Genomic DNA, 16,462 nt, shown 5'->3' on the forward strand with positions numbered 1-16,462 from the left:
AATGCCCACCACAGTACAGAATTTATGTTTTGTTGTTGTTGATTTTTTTTTAATGCCTGAACAATTAGGAAAGTTTTAAAGTTTATCTAAACTTACCTTGTGGGGCGTGATGTGAGCTTCCTTTTTTTTCACTTCTGTAACAATTAGACACGAGAGATAAGTGACAAAAAATGAGTGCACTGTACCAAAAAAATGGCCTTTTCAAAAGATGTGTACATGACGAGCGCCTGAGTAAAACACGGACATTTATATTAGTCGCTAGATGAAACACGTGCTTACCACGATGCTAAGCTAACGTCGATTATCTTTGATGGGGCAGCCGCCTTTGCTAACATGGCAGCCACGCACGCAACATGCGTTGCTTTTGATGGGAAAGTCGCCCCTGCCAACATGGCCGCCACACTGATGCATTTTAAGCCCGCACTTATCTACTGTATGTTTATTTGTCTATGACAAGAGGTCGACGTAAACCGAAAACACGTGATCAGTCTCTGTCTGTTGATGGCGCAACAGCGCCGTTTACTGTCGCTATGCGGAATTGCAGACAGTTCTGTAACGAACAAACTTCGAAAAATGCTATACGAAGGAACGTTTCGGGTGGACTGGACGCTGTTGTCTTATGACAATCGGGCTGTTTTTGTCCCGATTTGGTCCCTTTCCAACCAAGGAGTGGATTTGTCCCAATAATAGTGTCTGAAATGAATGAAGAGGACTGACAATCAACCAAAAATCTTCACGTGCATAGGGGAAAGTCAACGATTTCCATATTTGAAATCTACTTTAGAATATGGCAACTTGACAAAAAAGAGATGGAAAGCGAGACCCTCCTAATTTAAATGTGATGGCCGTGATGCATTTAACTTTAGAAGTTTTGCACTCATTACGCAATACCTCAAATTGTTTGTAGATTTTTGTTTTCTAAAATTCTATTTATATTGAAATTTTACAACAGAATACTAACTGTGATGTTTTTTATAATCTTGCACAGAAGAAACACAAAAAAAATTAAAACACAAATTACCGGTAATACTAAAACTAATTAAAAATAAATAAATAAATGAACAAAAACTAAACTAAAACAAATTACTAATTAAAACCTGGGGGGGGTTCTGCTAACATTTGGAACTGTTCATAATGGCCTCCAGCTTGACTCTGATTTTTCTCCTATGAAATGCATGCACCAGGCCTTACCTACATGAAAAACTGTAGAAACCCTCCAACCAGTGGAATGCAGTATCCATCAGTCACAGTGGACTTCATGAGAATGTGGGCAAAGACATAAAAAAATGGATGTCGTAAGCGCGTCTGTCGGGCCGTAAGGAGCAAAAGCTAATGTGGAGTTATCGACATTGTCTAACAGAAGCAATATTCATAATTGGTCATGGCTGCGTTTCCCCACCACTCGTATTGATCCAGGCCCAACATGTTTTTAAGCTGCCGAGAAAGAAAAAAACAAGGAAACGCTGGTGACGATCAATACATGTTCTTATTTTGGATGTTTTGTTCTTTTATTTCTGAAGAGAAAACACATTTTCTATATTTCACTTATTTCTATTTACCCCGACGGAGAGCTGTAATGTAAATGTGGGCTAGTAAATATTCACTCACGTGTCTCATTTATCACCAGCAAGACATAGCTTAAAGTGTATTATTAAATTTATTTGCAATCATGCGACCCCGCTAGTCTAATCACGGCATTTTTATTGCATTTCTGAAATATTAATTAAGCAGAAAAATCCACCGGTTTTCATCCATTTTTCCACTTGCTGTCGACTGAAAATGACATCACAGTTGCTCAGGTAACGACCAATCACGGCTCACCGGTTTTCTGAGTTTGATCACGTGACTTTTGCAAGACAAACCGTGAGATTATAAATTAAATTAATTATTTTTTTTGTTTTTGTTTTGTTTTTAAAAGCGGGATTTGTTGCCTGTAATCACATTGTTACTCCTTCCGAGTTCAATCGAGCCTCTTCTTTAATCGTCCTTTTCAACCAAATTAAAACGAGGAAATAAATGAGAGTTGCCTTTGACGGCAGCTACACACAGCGGGATCAGTACATGATAGGTTTGCCTCCCCTCCCTCAATCTCTCTCTCGCTGTTTCCCTCTCGAGTTAAAGTGATCTATTGATCCCGATGCCGTTCAGTAAACTAGCGCCGAGCTGAGAGAAGCCGGCCGTCCTTGCAGATTGGAGCATCCGCCGCCTGCCATCGATTAAAATGAGTCATCAGCGTGCCTTCAGTTCGCATTCATTTTTCTGTGGAGCGTAGCGGCACATGTATGCACGGGAGTGGATAGTGAACGTGCGGACATGTTTACAAGCCGCTGCCAGAATAATGGTTTTACGGAATTACGAGGGTGCCTTAAGATTTTTTTTTTTTTTTTTGCTTTGACTAGAGTGAGCAAAAACTTCACAATAAGAAGCAGTTTGGCCATGAGTGAAGAATTTCTCAAAAAATGAGTCTTCAAGGTGTTTAGTGCCGCACTCAGTTGAGCTTTATTGTCAAACTAAACATAAAACACATTTTATTCAAAACAACCACCTAGCTTTGCTGTAGAAAATGTCCGCCTAGCTTAATGCTAGCATACAGACAGAGATGCTAACAATTCGCATTTCCTTGAAACGTTTAGTTTGAAAGTAGATTGTGAACACAAACCATAATTTGAAACCCCAGGCCAGGCTTGAAATCATACTTTCCAAGCCCTAACACTGTCTTAAAACCCTACTTTGAAATCTTAATGTAAAACCCTAATTTGATACCCTATCCTTATCTTAATACCCTACTTTAAAACACTAACACGAAACTCTAATTTGAAACCCCCAAAAAACGTTTGAAACCCCAACCCTGTCTTGAAACCTGACTTTGAAAACCTAACACTAAAACCCACGGGTGAAACCCTAAATTTGTCTTGATACCCTACTTTGAAACTCTAACACAATACAACTCTATTTATGTGGCGCATTTCACAACACAAACCTCTAATTTGAAAAATTAACCAAAGTCTATCTAAACACCCTACTCATATGACACACTAATATGAAATCCTATCCAAGCTTTGCAACTCGAAACCCTGGAATGAAAACCGTAACCTTGGAGAATAAAAAAAAAATAATAATAAATCCTTACCCAGACTTGCAAAAAAATATAAGCGATTATTTTCCCAAATGGTTCAAGACTTGCTAGCACAAAAGACACGGTGTACAGGAATGAGCTGTTTGTTTGACAAACGTCCCAAATGGAACCAAATGAACCTTTTAAGGCTCATAAGCAGATTTTTTTATTTTTTAGTCTCGCTTGTTAACAAGACGGCGGTGGCTTTGAGCAAAAGAGCCACGCTAAAGCTAATTAGCCACTGACGGTCGCGTTGCCACCTACATGTTTCCCGAGAAGCCCGATAGCTTTTCTTTTCCAGAATGTTTTTGAACCACGCAAAAAAAAAAAGGCGCTGCGAGTTGGCTGCTTCACCGTGCAGCCGCTAAAGAGCTTCTTTTAGCTCCCAGCTGTGTTTTGTACCTATTTTTGAGGCAAAGCCCAGCAAAACGATGCAGATTGTGGTATTCAGGCACTAAATCGATCAAATGACTTCGGCTTGTGTTTTCAATCAGCGACAGAAATCTAAAGCTGAAATGAACGTTTTGCCAGCCCTACTTTGAAACCCTAAAATGAAAACTGAACATGGAACACTAATGTGAATTCTTCATTTAAAATCTAAAACTTCAAAACCTATTTTCAAAAGTTTATAGGGCAACCTAAAGAAAATCAACAGAAAAATAAATGTTCTCACAATTGCATGCAGAAAAAGTATAAAAAGTGTGTTCATAAATATGAAAATGTGCAAGTTTATCTGAAAAAGAAAGGACGTGAATAAAGTCAGAAATGTGTGCAAAAAATATAAAAAAATGTGCCAAAGATTTTTTTTTAAATCAACAGTTCTGTAAAAACATAAAAAGACAAACAAAATATCCAAAACATCCAGAAATGTAAAAATAATCCACAAATGTGCAGAATGAAATAAAATAAATTAGATAATACCGCACAAATTTCTGTACACAAAATATGTACTGTGGTGCCATAAGATAACTAAACAACAGTTTGTCAAATATTGAACCAATAATTGAAAACGATGCTTCAATACATTAAAAAAAACTGAGTTTAAATTTACCATCAAACTCAACATTAAACCAAGAGAAGTATACATTGAGTATGTTGCTTTGTGTTAGAAAATGTCCACTTAATGCTAACAATTAATGGAAAAGGCCAGACATGCTAACAATTAGCATCGATAGCGGCGGTTTTGGGAACCCTTTAGGCAAAATATTTAAACACAAAAAAGTGGATTGACAAACGCGCAGACAGTCAATACCATAGGAATATATTCTTTCTTCTGCAAAAAAAAAAAAAATCTATCACTGCAGCTTATCGAGCCGCCGAGAATGACGACAATGTGAGTACAAAGAAAGAAGAGGCTCGCTCTCGTTTCTACTTTTTTGGAAAAATTGTTCAATATTTGCGGAACTGCTACCATACAAGTCATCGGGTCGCTCTTATCTAAGGGCACCACTGTAAATGTTAAGGACAATAAGTGACATCTTATGCCATGGCGATAATATGACGACTTCATGAGCGTGGTGTGCGTTATCGCCAGATAAAATGGACGTCAACAATAGAGAGACAGTAATTAAGACGGTGCCATTTCCCTTCTCACATCACAGCTATTGTCTGGAAAGGTGCCTTTCGTTATGATTGATGGGCCATTTATTTTGTGTGTGTGTGTGTGCGTGTGTGTGTGTGTCTCCTAACAAGTGGCGATGATACAAGTTCAAACCCGATTCCTGTTGTGAAACCCTAATTTGAAAGAAGAGGCCGATCAACATGGATAGTTTGAGGCCAACGCCGATTATTAACTGGCCAATTAATTGAAAACATATAATGAATTCAATTTTCTTTCTGTTCTTTCATTGTACTTCGTTTTTTTTTATATATGTTTAACTTAAAGGGGAAGTCAACCCAGAAAAGTTTTTTACAAGAATATATTCTATGCCGGCTCATTAGTCAAAACATGGCATTTTGATTAACATTTTATTGACGGTAGATGCGTTAAACAGTATAATCCATCCGTTTTTAGGCATCTCAGGGGACGGCCATTTTGCCACTTTCTGTCGAGTGAAAATGACATCACAGTTGCTCAGGGCTCAGTTGACGATGAATCATGGTTCAGCATCAGAAAACAGATGACCTGTGATTTGTCGTAACCTGAGTCCCGAGCAACTATGATGTCATTTTCATGGGACGGAAAGTGACAAAATGGTCGCTACCTGCGATGGCTTGAAAAACGGGTGGATTTTGCTGCTTAACTCATTTTTCACAAACGCAATATTAATCAGAATGAGGAATTTCTTTGGGTTGACTTCCCCTTTAAACGCAGAGAGAAAAATCTGCAATAATCAACAAATATTTTTGGAGAGCGTTTGTTTGAATGTCATTATCTTGTGTTATGTCAATGTGTCAAAAAACGAAAATAAATTGACCAAAATAGGCCCACAAACATGGTCTGATTGTTAGTGATTTTAAAAGAGCTAAAATTAAACGGCATAATTGGTGAGTTACCCCCTACTTTTTAGTGTACCAGTGGCATCGTTTAACATGATCATTGTTTTTTTCTTAAATGCTCTATGACCGCGACAAACAAACATTTTTTTCCTTGGCACCAACATGCCACCATATGGAAACAAGCCAATAATGTTCTTCTCAGCAAATATAAGAACAACAGGTTAATTTGCACCTACTAAATCGTATTAAGAGGCCGTTTGTGGGTAAATTGACCAAAAAGAAAAAAAAACATAATTTAGGCAAACGTTTTGTGAGAATTTTGCTCGATAGCGTGTGGTGTGATTTTTCTCATGTAGAACTCATCTCAAGTGGGCGAGAGAAACGCTTTGACAGGATTATCAACGGTGTGGTGCAGCGACATCTACTGGTTGGAAATAATAATAAACGTACGCTTGAAGAGCGCGAGCTTTGATGCGGACCAATTCTGACAATACAATACAATACAATGACCAAGTTCAAACTACGAAAATGACTGAGCAACAAAGTGTTTTCAAGAGTCATGTGATATTTCTTGCATTCATTTAACACTTTTTTAAAAGAAAATGTAAATTAAAATGATATCAGTAAGATAAATACGTAACAACATACAAATACAACTTTTAGTATCGCATAAGGCAACGGGTGGACACCGGAACAGATGACGTCACGTAAGCGCCAATAGTACGCTTTTAATCATGTGAGTAACAGCGACCCACAGTGGATGTCCTGTGTATTACATTCTCAAGACAACATTAGGCACACCTATTCGAACGCTTCACTGTCTGCCTAATGATCAGCGTCATCATAAATATAGATCATGTTTTTTAATTTGGTTAGGTATCAAGTTAACAAGAAGTGAATTGGGATGAAACAGTATTCATCTGTTTTTTTAAACAAGTATTTTTTGTTTCATTTCCGTTTAAATAGCTATGAGGAGCGTACCTAATGAAGTGTCCAGTCAGTGTAGTTTGAACATGAATAAGACAAAACACTACAGTGTACACCCAAGCATATTTGAAGTTGAGGATTTGCAAATTCACCTACTCACAGGAAGGTGTTGGCCATTTGATGTGGTATGCCTTGGATCAGAATCAGAAGCGGAATCAGAAAGCCCTTCATTGTCAATGTACTCAATGTGCAACGAGATTAGAGAGCTCTCCTCTCCAGCTGTTACTTTCCATTTACAAACGGATGTTGGACATAAGATGTGGTTTGCTTTGGATCATGAGCTGTCAAGTTGATGAGTGGCATCGCCGCGGAACTTTAAAGGCCCCGTTGCAGTCGTCTCATTATTGAGGACGGCTTCACGAGCTGATCCGGACAACAACAAACTATCCACCTTCAGTGAGGATTGATGAAAACAGAGAAAATATTTATAACGTCACGCGTGTGTGTGTGAGTGTGTGTTTACAAAGCTCTATTTATAATGCCTTTGATTAGCAGGTCAAGCGGTGGCAGAGAGTGTTCTTTGTCCCAATTTCGCTGGAATCTGTGATCGACTATTTGCGTCCGTGCCAAAATAATTATAACGGCAACAGGGTCATGGCTGGCTCTATTTTTTTTTCCACTGCTGTTTGGAGCTGTCATCTGCCCATGGGGTTGAACACTTTGATTAACACACACAAAAAAAAAAACCTGCATGAATTACTTTCTGCCAGCGTAAAAGTGTCCGGAGTGAAAAATCTCTCTTACACAAAACAAAACATGTTAAAGGGGACATGTTTGGGGGGAAATGTTTTATTGGTGCAAATATTATGAAGATAAACCGACAATAGCAATCAAAATGTGGTTTTGACAGCAAAATAAGTCTGCTAGATAGTAGTAGTAGTAGTATTTAGTAGCGTGTGCACACATCCGTCCCATGCATGTATGTATGTATATTAGCAGCTTCAACTTCCAAATTTAAATAAGCTCCATCATCTTTTCTTTTTTGTAACACTCTTTGTAGTAGATTTAATGTGACAAACAACTGCTTGTAATGTTCGAATTTCCAAAACACTGCCATGTTCATGTTCTTCCACTTCCGTTTTGATCCACACTCATCTCATCCAAAAGAGATGCAATGCTGCCATCTGCTGGCCATAGTTTTTTTTTTTGTTTGTTTGTTTACTTTCCCAATTTAATGATCAGATAATAGCTGCCCAAGACTTTTCTTTGCTCATTTCCATTAAATATAAATAGTTGACAAACATTCCTGACGTTGGCGATCATTGTTAGGGCCGCAGTGGATGACATCTCGCGTCAACCGCGCTCAAAGAGTCAATGTCTGTAAAAGAGTCTTTTGTTGCCCTGTTGGCGTGGTTAGATCAGGGGATGTCGGATATTTGTCATATCATATACTGTAATATTTGGCAACTGTGGGCGCATGAAGCCCCATGAGACTCATAGTACAGAAAAACTGTCATGGCATTTATTATCTTCCAGACCACGTTGTAACTGTTGTTGACTCCTCTGTTAGACCTGTGCCTATTTGAAACTTATTTAAAAAAAAAAAAGACAATTTGCTTTCCAGACTATTTTTTTATCTTGTCTGATTGCTGAAAATTCCACAAATAAAAAATAAAAAATTAAAAAAATTATTCAACCTTAGGCAAGCCTCTAAAGATGACTTCATGTCTATCTAACGAACGCTAAATTATCACAAGAATATGGAGTACATTTTCAAATTCATGTTCTAATCGAAGGCGATTAGATTTTCGGCATCTACTTTAGTCCTGATTCAATTGGAAAAAGGTGAAAATAAAAACTGCAAAGTCCTGTCTTCAACATCTTGACCACCGTAGGGTTTTTCTGGTAAAACAGAGTGTAGAGTTGGTCTTAGAATCATAATATTATATCTTGACAAAATTCCCCTCATAATGCTAGCATTTATGACACCACGGCTGGACAAATAATATAGGGAGAGACACTTACGCACTACTTGGTGATGGACCACTTTGACTCACGAAAGGAGCTTCTCTTGAAAATGTCCTTGAAGGTAAGTATATGTAATTAAAACACTTTTCCCTCCATCGGCCATTGTGGTTTAAAAAAATAAACGAGAAACTATTTCATTTTCAAACGGTAGACATATAGGACTTTAGGGTGTGTTGCTTCCGCATAGCACTGCTTCCTCACGAGTGAGTATCCAATCACAAAACGCGTTCATCACCTTCAGCGGAAAGCCAGCGAGAAGGCTCACTGTAACCAACTCGTGATCTGATTGGCTATCGCAACTGTCAATCAACTGTGAGAGCTGTTGAGACACAGCGCCGACGCCAGCAGCTAAGAATCTGAGGGCTCCGCGAAAAAGAATGTAACACTGTATTATGAAATCGGCCAAACAACACAAGATAGCTGATTTCTAATGACATGATATCATAATAATTTATTTTATTTATTTAAATAAAGAGATGTGATATTATATATATATATATATATATATATATAAATATATATTTTTTTAATTATATAATTGTTAGACTTATAATCATAAAAAATATGATTTCTTGATTATGTTAGGCCAGCAGAGAAGGCCTTGAAGGCCTTGACCTGCCCACCACTGGTTCGATGTGATTCAAGGATGGACATTCCCCAAAGTGCAAAACATCTGGTGAAGATGTACTTGCGATTGGGAAGTGCTGAAAGAAGTTCTTGATCCTGGCGGGTTTTCGGCTAACATTTGGAACTGTTCATAATTGCCTCCAGCTTGACTGAGATTTTTTCCGAAATGTTTTACCTACATTTTCAACAATATACATTTTACCCAAAATATGCTTTCCTCGTAATAGTCATGCCTTGAAAAATGCCTGAACAATATTTTATAACTTTGAACTGTCAAAATGAAGCACCTTTGCTGAGCATTGATATTCGTGAGCCACCTGACGGGAAGCAGCGTGAGATTTCTTTCAGCAATAACATCCCCGCTTTTCATTTTGCGAAGTAAAACAGACAGCAAGTGTTCCAATCACATCTTTTATTTGTAAGGCACCAGACAAGCTCCCTTACTGCTAAAAGCGCCATGCATTACTTCTTGTCATTGTTAGCGTAGTACACTCTTGTTTCCTTTACCTTTTCTTTTTTTTTCGTTTTAAGATATTTAGTTACACACATGGTTTGCCCCCCCCCCACATCATCTTTGCACAAAAGAGGGTCAAACATTTACAAAGTGAGGAAACGACTCGCAGAACTCGAAACAAAACGATGCGCACGCACACACTCAAATGTGCTATTTTCATGATAGGTTAGAAAGCAGCTTTGAAACATACAAAAACGCTTTAAAAAATACATATATCGATATATTCATATGTATACAAATTGGCCCTTCGCGGCGCGCACGCACGCGGACACAAAACACACCACTTGCCTGGGAGAACATATAAAGATTATTACTATTATTATTGGAGCAGAGAGACGACACGTAAGTGCTTTTACTAAATGATAACACACAAATTGAAGAGACAGAAAAATACAATTTAAAAACAAAAATTGATATACTGAAAAAAATACATAAGTGTTACGCTTCCCCAATTGTAGTATTTAGGCATCAAAGCAATTCGTTTGTGACGTCAAATCAAGAGCCAATGAGTCCATTACCGCCCCCTATTGGCCCAGAATGGAAACGCGTTTCACTTCCACAATGGCATCGACATAAAACTTGTTCAAAGGAGACCGGTCCACAACTTTATTTGCTGCAAAGTTCGATGACTAATAGTACACATTTTACATTGAAAAAAAAAAAAAAATTTCTTAAAGAATTAAATGAGTCTTCACATAAAGAGTTCGATGAAAAAAACATTTCCTAATTTTTTTTTAATCTAGCCATAATTTTGTTATAATTTTTAGGGGTAATTTTAGTTGTATTTCTTTCACGTAAAAACGATAAACGTGACAAGATTTAAGTTTCTATTTTTAATCTCAAGCAGGCGTGACGAATAGGCCAACAGGGGGAGCTGTAGCGAGCAGACGAACTGTCAAAGGTGCAAAAAGAGAAGATACAAAGGACAAGTGTTTTCATTTTTACACACACTCACTTCATCTCCCATGCAAGCCGTCTATTGTGCCCACACAAGCACCCCCCCCCCTCTTCTTTTTCAGACGAATGTTTGAAAGGACTCGAATGCCTTGCGATGGGATTGATGTACACGGACAGGCCAGTGGTTGGTTAGCCACTTGCAAAATATGTAGAAAACTTGCATTTCGTCAAAAATGACAAATGGCTCGTTGGTTTAACTCTGTTAAGCGCGCCGTTACACGTGATCTGACTCCATTTCGATTTGTGCCATTACATGTGAAGGAGGAATGAAAGTAAAAAAGAGTTAACATTGACTCTTTTTTTCAGATTTTTTTTGTCCATTTTTTTTTTTTTTTTTTTTTTAATGCTTGACCATCACAAGCGCGAATATATACACGTGATGGCGACTGAGAACAAACAGTCTGCCGTCGCCATTTTCCAGCCTAGACCTGCGGCCCTCTAGTCGGACTTGTCGCCATCCTCAGGCCTGGGCGGCGGCCTGTCGGCTTGGGCCTGGGCAGCTTCGCCGCGCGCCTTGTCGTCCTTGGCGGCTTGGGCGGCCTGGCCGTGCGAGTAGTTGGCCAAGATGGAGGACAGTGACAGCAGGCCCGAGCTGGACGAGGCCGCCGGCAGGCTGGGCGGAGTCAGACCCAGAGGCAGAGGAGCCACCGGGAGAGCCAGGCCCTGGAGCTGTGACAGGTGCTGCACCTGCAGCTGTTGCTACACACACACACACACACACACAGAAAAAACATCAGGCATTTTACATGGATGCACATTCGTACCTTGATTACTTTGATTGGTTCTGTGACCAGGTGCGATGCTTGGTTGGCGTGTCATTAAAATCACGTCAATCACACACACCCATGTAAAATACCTCGCTCCACCCAAAATTATACTTTTTAGATCACAAAAACAAAAGTGATATCGCATATTATTTATTCATTTAATCTTTTTTTCCCCCCATTGTCTCGATTGAAATGCCCCCTCCCCAAAAAAAGTAAATACATATCCATATAATGTGATTTTAAACATTTATTTATCCAACTAAGTTATATTGTGACTAACCCGTATGATGGAGTTCATCTCAGGAGGTGTGACCTGCTTGGCTCTCTCAATGGCGCCCATAACTTGCTGCTGGTGCTGAAAAACACACGCACATTTAGCACGCATGAAAATGGTGTGCTTTGAGGGAAACGTATCATTTTATGTAAAGTCTAACCCTCACCGCTGTTGGCGACGTGGCCAAAGTGCGCACGCTGACAAGACATTCTGTTTTACAATGCTAAATCAATTTTTACCCATTTGCCTCAATGACCAATCAGATGATCAGCGGAATATTCAATTTTAAAAATATTCAATATGCTCGTGAGGCCACATTATGGCGATGCAAAAATTGATCTTTGGTTGGGATGGCGAAATGTGCCCATTGATTGGATGTGTAAAATAAGACATTCCAGTAAACAATCTCATCCACTCCAGGGACATTGTGTACCATTGCTAAATAATCCAAGCTTTTCCCCAACAGGTTATTTTTTTCTTTGTGGGGCGGTGGAGGTTGCCAGGACCCTTTCCATTTTCCATGTATTGTATGTTCATTAGCGTTTTGGGGACAATTTTGAGGGGTTCATTTTATTTTATTTTTTTCCCTAATGTATTTCAATGGACGTCAATTTTGGCTTTTCATGGGCCGATCCAGTCCCAACACTCCTCCACTGTACAGTAAATAAACAAGTTGTTTAAAGATTTTAAATTCATCTATTTTCTGATTGGATCCGAGGTTTTTTTGTTTTGTTTTTTTTTTTAACTTGTTTGTGAGCTCCAAAGTTTTAAGTCTAATTACAACAGAACAGTTTAGAGTCCGTGAAAATTAATTTTACAACAATATATTTTGAAAGTTATTTTTCCACTGGATAGTTGTTTTATACCCTCATCATAACCGGGAAAAATAACATTCAACATCAACACTGAGTCGTGTCATATGAAATAAAATACAGCATATCGGGATACATTGTTCAGTCACAGCGCCCATTTTTTAAAATGTATTTATTTTTAAAATATATTCTCAACTCCACTTTGCATTCCAAAAGGTTCGACGCAAGCATGGACACACTCAAAAAGCGCACATGCGTGTGTCATTTACCTCCTGCGACAGGTAAGGCAGCACTTGAGCGCAGATGCCGTTTAGTCTCTTGACTATTTCAGCCTGAGCGGGACAAACGACAAAGTGACAGGATTGAGAAAACGAGCACAACACAACGATATGGACGCATGTTCGGACTTTTTTTTTTTTTTTTTTTTTTTTTACCTGTTTGTGCATTTCGATGTTCAGTCCGTATGACATTTCGTAATACTGAAACGCGCACAAGGAAACCAAACCCATCAGCATGTGTTATCGCAGTGGATTCAAATGGACTTCTTATTTAGGTTCTCACCATGATGTAGTGACGCTGCATCTCGGACTTTTCCGACGCCAGTTTGTCACATTCCAACTTGAGACTGGACAACGCGCAGCAGTGCAAAAAAATATTGCAATGTACTCGACAACTTGAGTGCAAAAATCTTCACAATAATAACATTACGCATCGGCCTCTTTCACAGCAAGATCTCACAAAACGGCCGTGCAGTGAGCCCGTCTTTACCTTACAAGCAGCATACAACTAAGCAGGACATTGTTGCTTTCCGAATTTTACGGCAAAACAAATTTAAGAAAAAAAAAAAAAAAAAAAAAAAAAAAAAGAAGTGTTACCTGTGGTATTGTGCTTGAAGGAATTGGAACTCATCTTTGATGCGATCACATGAGTCAGAGGTGGTGAACTTGAGAGCTTGTCCGGACTGAGCGGATGCCTGCTGACGAAAACCGCGACCAAAGACTTTAGAGATGCCAACAAACTAGGACTGATAGGCAATCTTTTTTTTTTAAACAATCGATTAGTCTCGATTAGTCTATTGTTTGTTAATCAATTTTTAAAACAATCGATTAGCCTCGATTAGTCTATTGATTGTTAATCAACAATTTATTTTTGCTTTGAAGTCCATTACAAAACAACAATGACGCAATGGCACACGAGAAGGATTATAGGACTCGGCACAATTTTCAAACTGGAAAACAATGACTCAACAAGTAACTGATTCAAAGTAAAATCAGATATGTACATTGGTTTTTTATTTTATTAAACACAAAAGATAATAAGGACAACAGAAATCTGAGAATCACTGCTGATAGTCTGAAATCAGAGGATTTGGACAATTTTAAGTTAAAGCCTCAAAACAATTACTTGGTCATTAGAATTGGTAAGTTTACAGAAACAAGTTCTACTATTATGAAAATGAAACTATAAACTTTTGTTTTTTACTCAGGAAGTGACATTATAACAAGGGAAAACGAAAACTATACACGACCCTCCATAATTATTGGCACCCCTGGACAGAATACAGTGTCCAGTTGAGTAGTTGTCAAATGTGTTAGTTCAAAAATTGGCTGCAATTGGCTCGAGAGCCACATTACGAGTGCAATCGCGGTGATTTTTGTTTTTACCCTCAATTGATTGCGAATTAAATATGGAATTTGTTGGTCAAGGGCCTCTTGATATTTATTGGAAATAAAAAAAAAAAACAACTTGGGTTTTAAATTGAACAGTGATTTTATGTTAGATCAACAAATCAGTGCTGTTGTTGGATCCTTCTTCTTTCATCTTAGGCGGATGGCTAAAGTGAAGCCCTTTCATTCCCAGCAGCACTTAGCTGCTCATCTTTTAACTGGAGCTTGGAAGACGGAGCACATAACCCCAATCTTGGCCTCTCTTCATTGGCTCCCAGTGCACTTTAGAGCTCGCTTTAAGATAATTCAGTTCATCTTCAAATCTTTAAATGGCCTCGCCCAAGCGTACTTCTCCGAGCTCCTCCACCCCTACGCACCTGCCCGCTGCCTCGGGTCTGCGGGCCAAATGCTGCCGGAGGTGCCGAGAACTAAGCGAAGCCTCAGAGGGGAATCGCGCCTTCACTATTGCTGGTTCTTCCCTATGGAATGACCTTCCATTGAATGTTAGACACGCCCCCTCTCTGTTCACTTTTAAAACCCATTTGAAGACTCATTTTTATTCTTTAGCTTTCGACTCAACATGAGACTGTTGCTGTTCTTCTGGTATCGACTGTATATTTGTTTATGTGTTTTAATTTGCATTCTAATTTTCTGCTAATTTATATTACACCATATAGAAAGCGCTTTATTACAGATCCGGCTGTTGTGAAATGCGCTATATAAATAAGGTTGCACTGTATTGTAATTGTTTCATGTAGCGATTGGAATATCCCAACTCACTAATAGTCACAGTAATGATGCATCATAAGAATTGTGATTTTTTTTAATTGTCAACTAGTGCCCGTGTCGTGTAAAACAAATACGATTTAATCTCTTATTTTGATGTTAGAATGGTTTGAATCGTATGAGGAACGTGGACGTTGAAGAAATTAAAAAGTGGCTGAATAATAACATTTGAAAAACTCACGTGTCAATGCAGAATAACGCGTCTTGATGCCACACAAACCCTCAAAAATTAACAATAACTACCCACTGTCTTTGAATGGTGGTTGATTGGGTACCTACAGTAGCGCGAACGATGCTAGGCTAGGCTAACGCTTTCGCACTCATTACTGGCGAGCTAACATCGCTTCATCGGGAACCTTAACATTACAGTTATATGGATATAAACGTGAGGCATTTTAGGGGAAGAAAAAAAGAGCCCGCATTTTTTGTCCTGCGGCGTCAGTCAAGGTTAGCATAGCTTAGCCTAGCCGCGATGCTAGGCTAACGCCAAGCAGCCAGCTGACGGACTTTGACGAGTTTGCACCAAGCGGACAACAACTCACCGAGTGCCTGGATTGAGGAAACATCATGTCAGCAGCCAAGCAAGCAAGCAGCAGCGTCGCTCGCCGAGGAGTCTCCGTCGTGTCGAGCCCCGAGTGAGCTGGCTAGCAAGCTAAAGCGAACGCGATCCCGGATATGGGATTTTTAAATGATTGCTATTCGCACTTTGTACCCCGTCATCGTTCGAGAGGAACGCTCGCTTCGAGTCAAAACCACTTACAGTCACCCACAGCGTCTTTCGCCTCAAAAGACGCGACTATACGGTAAAAATGTCGATTTTCTTTAGGTTTTACAAGCGTATGCGATTTATATTTTCTTTTTTTTCAATGACGTTACGCCTCCCTAAGGGAAAGCCCGACTAGGTGTGTTGACACATGAGCTCGCGACGCTCTTCTCTTGCATCCACTCTTCTTCTGTGGTGTTTCCCTCTCCGGCGAGAGGGAGCGAAGCGTAGCGTCACCGGCTTCTACATACAACAGCGCCCCCATGGTGAAGAGGTGAACTGAAGCCAAACCCAGCCGCAGTTTGCTGATAACGTGAAGCCATTTCCAACCTTTTGGACTAATGCGAAGGGCTGCCGATTTGATAAACACTTCTAAAATAGTCATATTACCTTTAATTATATTTAGTTATTAATCATCACCAGATGTGCAACGAATGCTGGATTAATAAACAAGTAACCATACAGCCACCCATTTTATGAACCAACGATCTTCACTAATTTAAAATTAGTGATTGACCAATTATCCGCCGGGCTGATTAAATGGGAACTATAAAAAAATAATAATTATATATATATGATAAACTCGCCAAATAAACTAACATGTAGTAGTTTGTTGAAAGAATATATTAACACAAAAAATGAAACCCATTTTTGAGGTGGGGGCGTATGTAATGTTAAAATATTACATATGTCAACGCACTTCACCTCTTGTTTAAAAAAGACAAATGAATAAAGAAAACTTCTCTTAAATTTTAGGGGGGGTCTGGGATTCAATTTAGGGGTTGC

General features: G+C 39.0%; 1 protein-coding gene across 2 annotated transcripts; it reads right to left on the minus strand.

Annotated features, from left to right (window-relative positions):
- Positions 1-9,533: 9,533 nt before the first annotated feature.
- Positions 9,534-15,891, minus strand: LOC148342850 (TLE family member 5-like). Of its 2 annotated transcripts, none has more exons than XM_088311638.1 (7): positions 15,456-15,891; positions 13,336-13,436; positions 13,022-13,085; positions 12,895-12,939; positions 12,730-12,792; positions 11,655-11,729; positions 9,534-11,306 (listed from the first exon to the last, which is right to left on the minus strand). In XM_088311638.1, exons 1-7 carry the CDS (start codon positions 15,480-15,482, stop codon positions 11,046-11,048), a joined length of 636 nt encoding a protein of 211 aa, XP_088167764.1. In that variant the 5' UTR covers positions 15,483-15,891; the 3' UTR covers positions 9,534-11,045. The 2 variants fall into 2 exon arrangements, with proteins under 2 accessions (XP_088167764.1, XP_088167772.1); XM_088311646.1 differs by having other exon boundaries at positions 13,336-13,433; positions 15,456-15,889.
- Positions 15,892-16,462: the final 571 nt, after the last annotated feature.

Source organism: Idiotropiscis lumnitzeri, chromosome 1 (assembly GCF_059441095.1).
Source record: "Idiotropiscis lumnitzeri isolate Australia: NSW breed Sydney's pygmy pipehorse chromosome 1, RoL_Ilum_1.0, whole genome shotgun sequence".
Lineage (NCBI taxonomy): Eukaryota > Metazoa > Chordata > Actinopteri > Syngnathiformes > Syngnathidae > Idiotropiscis > Idiotropiscis lumnitzeri.